The 8,777-nt window shown below is 62.7% G+C and overlaps 2 protein-coding genes across 2 annotated transcripts; both read right to left on the bottom strand.

Annotated features, from left to right (window-relative positions):
* Window positions 1–235: 235 nt before the first annotated feature.
* On the bottom strand, window positions 236–5,465 carry MNEG_6059 (glutamate synthase (NADPH/NADH); the record flags this gene model as incomplete). The annotated part of the gene is made up of 13 exons (XM_014045464.1): window positions 236–553; window positions 774–917; window positions 1,119–1,238; window positions 1,431–1,526; window positions 1,697–1,894; window positions 2,216–2,551; window positions 2,704–2,869; window positions 3,064–3,183; window positions 3,458–3,498; window positions 3,649–3,774; window positions 3,968–4,290; window positions 4,583–4,699; window positions 5,438–5,465. The coding sequence occupies 13 exons, from the start codon at window positions 5,463–5,465 to the stop codon at window positions 236–238; spliced, it is 2,133 nt and encodes a 710-aa protein (XP_013900918.1).
* A 1,826-nt stretch (window positions 5,466–7,291) lies between these two features.
* MNEG_6060 (threonine dehydratase) lies at window positions 7,292–8,763 on the bottom strand (the record flags this gene model as incomplete). Its single annotated transcript, XM_014045465.1, has 5 exons — window positions 7,292–7,408; window positions 7,574–7,702; window positions 7,927–8,001; window positions 8,321–8,377; window positions 8,638–8,763. 5 exons carry the CDS (start codon window positions 8,761–8,763, stop codon window positions 7,292–7,294), a joined length of 504 nt encoding a protein of 167 aa, XP_013900919.1.
* Window positions 8,764–8,777: the final 14 nt, after the last annotated feature.

Here is an 8,777-nt window from a genome sequence, read left to right on the forward strand (position 1 = left end):
GGTGAGCAGTGACAAGGAGAGCTCCTCGCTAAGGGCAGCGTGTCGCTGATGCTTCCCATCACCATTCATAACACCTTTGCTGGAGTTGCCCCTCGCATTGAGATCGACATCGCCAGGCACAGAAACTTCGCCACGCCGATGGATTTGATAGTGTCCCACCCCCCGACACACAACACATACACATATGAACACGCGAGCGACCAGTCCCCCCTCCCCCTCTCGCCCCCCCTTACAATTACCCACGTGCGCGCACGCCACCCACCTCTGCGGTCTCCACGATGAGCCCCACCCTGGACCTCTTCTTGGCGTCCGTCAGCCGGTGGTGCACCGCGCCCACGGCCAGCAGCGACGGCACCGCCGCGCGCTCCGCGCTGAACGTGCGGTCGCTCAGCACCAGGAAGGCGCAGCCGGCGTCCACCGCGGCCTCCGCCTGCGCGCAGATGCCCTCCAGGGCGGCGCGCATGCCGGCGGGGCCCTCGGCCACCGGCCACGTGGTGTAGATGACCCGGGAGGCCCAGTCGTTCACGGACACGTTCTTCAAGGCCTCGCACTCCTGGGGTGGGGAGACATGGTGGGCCATGGCGGGTTGTGATGTGGGCCAAGTGAGGTTTTCCAGGATTTCGAAGGGACACTCACAAAGCCGGTGCCTCTTTTCATCTCCCAAAGCTGACGGGGGCATGCTGCAAGGCGCCGTGTCAGGTGCCATTTCTGACGCACAGCACGTAGCTGCCAGCAACGAACCAGCGGCAGGGCGGGTGCCCCGCCCAGCCCACCTCGATGGTGAGGACGGGCTGCTCCAGCTCCAGGCGCCTGGCGTGGGTGGGCAGGCTGGTGGTGATGTCACCCTCGGGGCCCACGAAGCAGCGCAGGCTCGTCACGATGGCCTCGCGGAACGGGTCGATGGCCGGGTTGGTCACCTGGGGGAGGCGGGGTGGCGAGTGGAAGGATGATGCTGATTGACAGGATGCGGGGAATGCCACCAGCTCGACGGCTGAGCAAAAAAAGCTGCTGCAGGCTTTTTGTGGGCGCGAACAGCAGCCAGCCTGGAACGGCACAAGCCTTTGCTGAACTTACCTCATGTCCCTACGACCAATCAACATCCAGCCAGTGGCCCTCACCTGTGCAAAGAGCTGCTTGAAGTACTCGAACGGCTGGCGGGGCCGGCTGCTCATGGCGGTGAGGGCCGCGTCGTTGCCCATAGACCCCAGGGCCTCGGCACCAGTCTTGGCCATGGGCGCCTGAGGGGTGCATGGAGGATTCGGCGCTGCTGTGAGGGCCGTTGCAGACGCAAGCTGCACAGGCGGGCAGACGAGCCGCAGTGTGGGCGTCAAACCCAGCCCATGGCCTCGTGACCCCGCCGCATGCCAAGCCAACGCCTGTTTCTTTGACTCCTGCAAGCCCACTTCTACACCATCTACAAATTAACGCACGATGAGCATCTCCAGGGCCTCGCGGCTGTAGCCAAACGCCTTGAGGGGCTCCAGGAGGGCCATGATGGGCGCAATCTCCTTGTTGGCGGCAGACACCTGGGGCCACAGGAGGGGGGAGGTGCAAGCATAGCAAAGAGTGACTGGTTGCTTGCTATGGTAGGGAGGAGGTATTGACTGGAAATTGATGGCCCAAAACAAGCCCATCACATACGACAGCAGCACCCAGCTGCTTCGGTACCAAGAAGGACGCAACCTATGCCAATCACTTTGCCGTTGCCGTTGCCGTTGGTAGGCAGCGCGCCGACGTGGCCGTTGCCGTTCCCGTTGGCGGTGGACTCCGCGCCGAGTGCCAGCAGGCGCCTCTCGCGCTGCTCTGGGGGCACTGTGGCGAAGATGTCCTCCATGCTGACGGCGGCCTTAACCCACTCGTTGTAGGGCTTGGCCTTGGAGTAGCGCTCCTTGAGCTGCGGGGGTTGCAGGGTGGAAGGGGAGGAAGGCGCGTGTTTCCAAGGCCGAGGGAGAACGCACAGCTCGGGCGCCGAGAGGCTGACACGCGGCGTTCGGCACAGCTGCTCCCACGTGGGCGCTCGCGTCCATGGCAATCCTGCCGAGTCCAAGCACAAGATGCCTGAGCCGCAGCACCTTCCCGAATATAAAAAGGCCTCTCGACGCTTGCTAACACATTTGACAGAATCTCCGCCCCTCCACCACCATCCCACCGCCCTGAAGTCCACACCCCAACATGCGCTCAACAAGGACACACATGATGCCCTGCGTGCACCCACCTCTCTGTCCTCCACCACCCTGTGCTCGTCAAAGTCCACCAGGAAGATGTTGCCGGGCATCAGCCGCCCCTTGCGCACCACGTCCGCAGGGGGGATGTCCACCACCCCCACCTCGGACGCCATCACCACGCGGCCGCCCGATGTGATGTAGTACCGCCCGGGCCGCAGGCCGTTGCGGTCCAGGGTGGCGCCCAGGTAGCGGCCGTCCGTGAAGGTGACCAGGGCGGGGCCGTCCCAGGGCTCCATGATGGCGGCGTGGTAGCGGTAGAAGTCGCGGCGCGACTCGTCCATCAGCTTGTCGTTCTGCCACGCCTCGGGGATCAGCATCATCATCACCTTTGGGTGGGGGTCAGGTGGGGGTTGGGTGTCAGACCAATGAGCCCAGGCCAACAGCAGCAAAGTGCACCCTTAGCACCAGGCGGCAGGCACCCCAGAAGACCGGACAACAGGTGATGATAAGCAAGCTGCTGCCTGCTGCCCGCCCGCACCTCGGCCACGTCGCGGCCGCAGCGCGTGAGCAGCTCCAGCAGGCCGTCCATCGAGCCGCTGTCAGACTGCCAGGCTGGCACGATGGGCGTCAGCTTCTGCAGCGTCTCCTTGTCCAGGCCCAGGCCCTCGCACGCCATCACGCCCTCACGCGAGCGCATCCAGTTCCTGGGGAGAGAGGGGAGGGTGAGCGTTCGGGGATGGGTTGGCTGGCTGCTGCGTGCAGGGGTGAGGCGGGGACCAACGGGAGGAAAGGCAGGGAGCACAAGCTCGATTATGTGTGACATAGGCATGAGGTGCCATGGACACCTGCCATCGCTGCTGCGCTCGATGCAGGTCTGCGACAGCGACATGTGCCCCACCTGTTGCCGCGCAGGGTGTTGATCTCTCCGTTGTGGGCCATGGTGCGCATGGGCTGGGCGCGACCCCAGCTGGGGAAGGTGTTGGTGGAGAAGCGGCTGTGCACGATGGCCATGTACGACCTTCGAGGGGGGCAAAGCCAAGGGGGCAGAGCAGAGGTCAGAAACAATCTGGCGATCGTTGGTGGCTCAGGCTCATGTCACAGACACAGCAGAATGTGCCCGTTCAAGACGCTGCTGAGGACTGCATATGCCAGCAGAGCAGTGCGCCTGCTCCCCATCGCCGCAGCAGACGTAAACTATTGCGTGGTCCCCTGCCCTGAACACACACGCACAAACACAACACGATCACATACAGACACACAATCACACACACACAATCCTAGATGGCGCCCACCTGAACTCGGGGTGCTGCAGGTCCTTGAAGTAGGAGGGCACCTGGGGGGGCAGGGATGAAGGGAGGAGGGTGGCGTTGTGAGGACTCTGCTGCCCCCCCCCCTTGGCTTCGGCCTGCATGCCCACATGCCTGGGAGCCACCAGTCCACACCCCGAACACACACATGCCCCAGCCCTTGACCCCCAACACACCTGAGCGGGCGTGAGCTGCCCCTTGTAGATGATGGTGCGCGAGGACAGGCTGCAGAAGTAGGCGTCATCGTAGCCCAGGCCCTGGGCGGACCACTCCGCTTCAATCAGCTTGCGCAGCACGTAGAGCTGCAGGTCAGAATGAAGGGGAGCAGGGCGTGGGGCAGACTGCATCAGCTTTGCACACGCCTAGTTGCTCAGCATCAACCTTGTGGGCTCGCGGATCGCACAGCACGTGATTGCAGGCGCAGCTGTAGTCTCCCCGGGCGAGTCTTGCCACACAGCGTGGCGGTACCCTCCCTGGCTCCACCCGGCAGCCCACCTGCCCCTCGGCGTCCAGCTGGCGGTGCTTGGCGCCGTCCGCCGTGACAAACCACTGCTCCACGGCGGGCTCCACCTTGACCGCGCTGGCCCCCAGGGAGCGGTTGTCTGTCGGCACGCTGCGCCAGGCCAGCACCTCGTGGCCCAGGTCCGCGGCCACGGCCTCCATCACGCGCTTGGCGATGTCGCGCTGCTGCTGGTCCTTGGGCAGGAACACCTGGCCCACCGCGTACTGCCCCGCGGGCGGCAGGCGCACGCCCGCGGCCTCCATGATGGTCCCGAAAAAGCCGTCGGGCATCGCAGCCAGGATCCCGGCGCCATCGCCTGTTGTGGGGGTGGGGACGTTTTGGTGCAGTCCGGCGTTGGAAAGATGATAAAGGGTTGCACAGCCCTCGCCCAGGCGGGGCAGAGGTTGGGACCCCCGAGCAAGCAGTGGAGTAATATGCAGCTGCCACAGCCGGGCACGAGCTTGGCTGTGCTGACCCGTGCCATCATAAAATGAACACGCATTCACGCTGACGGTGCTGATCGTCGAGGCCGACGGCGTACGTGCTGCGCCGCGCTGCAGTGACCGCGCGTGCGACATCACGGCTGCCCCAGCCCAGCGCAAGCGCACCGGTGTTCTCCTCGCAGCCGCAAGCGCCGCGGTGCGTCATGCGCTCAAGCATCTTGAGCGCATCAGTGACGCAGCGGCGCGATGGCTGCTTCGACAGCTCGCCGACAAAGCCCACGCCTGAAGGGGGGGTGCACAAAAAAGCGCAGGCGACAGCAGAGGCCCGTCGGTTGGCGTCGGTTTAGGAGGCGAGTGCGGGTCTCACAGTGCTGAAACATGCGTCAAGTATATCAGTGTGCGCGTGCCAGCAATGGCGGGCGGCATGCTGGCAGCCCGTGGGGGCGGGTAACGGGCATGTGGGGACGTGCCGCCCAGTGCAGCGGCTCCATGAGCGACAGCTTGACCTTGATTCACAACCCCAGGCCGTACGAGCTTACAGCCCGGCTGACGAATATCGCGTGATACTGATACAGTTTATACGCGCTCGATCATGGACCACGGGGGCCCGTGGCGAGCTGGCAGAGGGTTTGTCGGCACGTGAAGCCAGATCGCGACCCACCGCACGAGTCCTGGTCGTTGTCGGGATCATACAGGCCCTGAGCCGGTGGGATGTCGCTAAAGGCTTCGCAGGGCTGCACAGGGGCTCGCCTCCGACACCACCTAAACGGCGAGCCGGCGAGGCCCCTCCTGGCAGGCAGCAGCGGCCGCGGCAGGGTGCCGTATGCAGCAACGCTGCCATATAGGGCTGGACGAGAGCACGCGGAGCGGGCCTGGCCATTTGGCAGGGCGCCCAGAGCCGTGCCAGGGCGCAAGGCCCTTTGCTGCTGTTGCAGAGCGCGTAGCTCCATCCTCGCGCTGTAGAAGGCGGAGCCTTCTTCACAAGATGGATATGTCGGCATAAACGCGGGCGGTGCCGACCTGGCCCGGCCGCCGAAGGGAGCAGCATTCGGCACTCGATTACTAAGGATATTTTTGGATCCCGGGTGGCGCCTTGATGCAACCACCTAAGATGATCCAGTGCGGCTGTATGGTGCAGGGATCTAGAGGTTTGCTTGACAGCTCATTGGCAAAGTTGTTGGCAAGGCCTGATGCATGGAAATGGCCACAGCCGGTGAGAGTGTGACAGCTGCTGCCATGCAGGACGCCCCTCCCTTTTGCCAGCCAAGCATCAGCTGGCAGCGCATGTGAAGCAGAAGGCTCCTGAGCGCACCGTATGGGTGGCAGTCACCACAACACTAGAGTCGCCGACGGTCTAGGTGGTCCTTGGCAGAGATACAGCAGGGTGCGCTTCGAACCCACCCTGCATACACAAGCTCAGCCACCCTGCTTACCGAAACACGGGCGTCGGACCTACACATCATGGGCATCCGTCCTTTGTGCAGCTCAACTGCAGGCTCGGCAAGCACATGCAGCGAGACAGGCAGCCATTCACTTATGCCGTCCATACCGCCCTCTCAGCCACCGAATCGGCAGCACCCCTGAGTTCCAAACAAAAGAGCGCCCACACCCTGGGGTCGAATTTCAGACAGAATATTGCTAACCAGAACACGGTCAAGTTGATCTGCAGCGCATGAGGGTTGAGTTTGGTGGGGTACCAGTCGTTGCTGTTGAGACAGGGCAACAAAGCCTGCGATGCAGCGCTAGGGTTGGGTGCGTCTCAACCAGCCCACAATCAAATCAGCACGCCCCAGGCAACGACTCTTATGGGGCGCGACCTTGGGGCTCACAGGAGCGAGCCCGTTGCCCACAACAGGTTCACGCATCAATCACTGAGCTCACGGTGAGAGGTGCTGCCAGTCATACACACTCTCACCCGGGCTGTTTCACGGGTGCTGTAAGCTGTTCGTTGTGGGCTGAGCTTCCAGGCTGCGTACATCCGCACACAAGTGCCTCACCGAATCAGTGAACAGTGTGATGGTTGGGACCTCCATGTACTGCCTGGTCGAGCTTGTGAAGGTTATGCATGCAGCCTCCATGTTCCGGAGTCCAGCCCCAACGGGCTTTTGAGCAGCAAGACCAGATTGCGCCCATGGCCAGCATCAGGCCAACCAGACCAGAAAGGCTTGAGTGAACAGAGAGGACAGGCAAGGGTGACAACAGGCAGCTGGGCATTGATGCAATGGGGCATTGCTAAGACACTGCAGCAGCACCTCAGCACCTTGCGGCTGCGTCAGACGGCGCACATGGCGTTTGGGTGCCCTGCAGATATCTACTCAGGAGGGATGGCCTGAGAGGCACGGAAGTTTGCATCGTGACCACGTGTGGTTCTACACTGGGCGAGGGGGCCAAGCGACGGTTTTGCCTCGAGGCCACGTCCTGGTGTCCATGCAGCACTGGCTGCAACACTTTTGCCAGGGATGTACAATACTGCCCTGCAATTCTATTGATGAGAGCAAGACGGGCCAGTGCTAGGAGGGTGATCTATCATCTTGTAAATCCTCTGTCGACAATGTTCGAGGCTCGCGTGCGCGCAAACGGTGCACTTGGGGGTTACAATTGTTGAAGCTATTGCGGGCGGTCACCGGTCAACCAGGAAGGACATGCGTGCACGCTGACCTCAACATGGTTGATGGGGCGCTTTGACAGCGCCAGAACATCGCTAAACTTGCTCTCTCGCCTGTTGTGCATGCAAACATAACCGGACTCTGAGGGAGCCATCGCGCTGTGCACCACACCAGACCACCACAGCACAGCCCCTTGGCTTGTCGCGAGCCTTGGTCAGACATGATCGCCCATGCCCCGTCGAGGTGTTGCGCGCCGCATCAAGCAGTGCTACTGTATGAACATGTTGAACACCTCGCGGGCCTGCCCCTCGATTTCTTCAAACGTAAACTCTTCCCGCAGCTTGCGCTGCGCACGCTTGAAGTCAGACGCAGCCTCTGGGGGAACCTGGTGGGGAGAGTACGGGGTATGAAGAAGAGCGTCAGCGGAGTCCGTCAGAAAACAAGCCGGCATCGCAACTGGCCAGCCCTGCAGAGCAGCAAGCCCGACAGGCACGGGGCCTTGCGAGCTCTCTGAATAGAAAAGTCCCAGGCCGTCGCTTCCCTCGCGCACCTGTATCCCCAGCAGCACATAGGACGTGCTGTTGCCCGTCTGTCGGTAGTGGAAGAGCGTCACGTTCCAGGCCGGGCTGAGCACCTCCAGGAAGTTGCGCAGCGCGCCCGCACGCTCCGGGAACTGGACCTGCGGGGTGCAGGGTTGGTGGGCAGCACAGGGCAAGCCACGCAGAGTGAGGACAGAAGGCAGCAACAGCTCACGGCCAGAGTCAAGGACGTGATGGTCAGCTGCAATGAGCCAACCAACCAAGGTTGCTGGACTCTTCTACAGCCGATAGGCCTGCAGTACAGCCCTTCCCCGCAAGTCCCTGGGCCGCACCATCCCCCCGTCCCTTGCAAAAGTCTACATACCTGGAAGACCCTCTCGAAGGGGATCTCTCCCGTGTAGGCGCGCGCCCTGCCCCCCACCAGGTGGCGCAGGTGGACCTGGCCAGGGCAAGGGGTGGCGGTGACGGGTTGGAGGGGGTGAGGGGCAAGGGCGGAAACAGGTCAGCGGAGGAGTTGGCGGGGGTTTGTGGTGCAATTTTGTAAAAGATGCAATAGCAGCCTTGCGCCATAAAGTACAGAAAGGAACAGCGCCGCCCTTTCGTCACCAGCCCTGTGTATGCCCCTGCGACGCCACAACTTGACGCAACGCATCGTCCCCTCAATTTTCCCAACCCCAACTTGAGCGCCCTCTTGCCTGTGCCGAGTCTATGTTTGAGATATCCAAGGTTGGCATGCCGGCACCGTTGAGCCGCGCCACCAGCGCCCCCGCTGCGGCCTTGTCGGGCACACCCGCACTCCACAAGATGTTAGCCACCTGCACGAAGTGTGGGGATGCGGTTGCAGGCGCCGGCTGGCGTCGACAACATGATTGCAGAGTGCCGGGCTCACCCGACGCACGAAACCAGCTGTCATGCGTGCAAGCCGCAACGCTGTGTGCTTGCGCCCTGCTGCACCCTATGATGCAGTGTCTCGTGCCACAACGGGGGTGGTGCAGCACCACCCCTGTCATCGAGCGTCGGCCCCAAGCAACAAACACAGTGCCCCTGGCCCACACAGGGGGCTCTGTGTGCCCACCTGCCCCGCGCTGTAGCGGTACTTGAACTCTGTCACGCTGACATCAGCACCACCATCAAGAGGGCCGGTGGCTGCGCCCACAAAGTCGCGGAACGACCCGGGCCGCTCAGGGATCTGCGTCGCCATCATCACCTTTGGGG

Source organism: Monoraphidium neglectum (genome assembly GCF_000611645.1).
Source record: "Monoraphidium neglectum strain SAG 48.87 unplaced genomic scaffold scaffold00953, whole genome shotgun sequence".
Classification (NCBI taxonomy): domain Eukaryota; kingdom Viridiplantae; phylum Chlorophyta; class Chlorophyceae; order Sphaeropleales; family Selenastraceae; genus Monoraphidium; species Monoraphidium neglectum.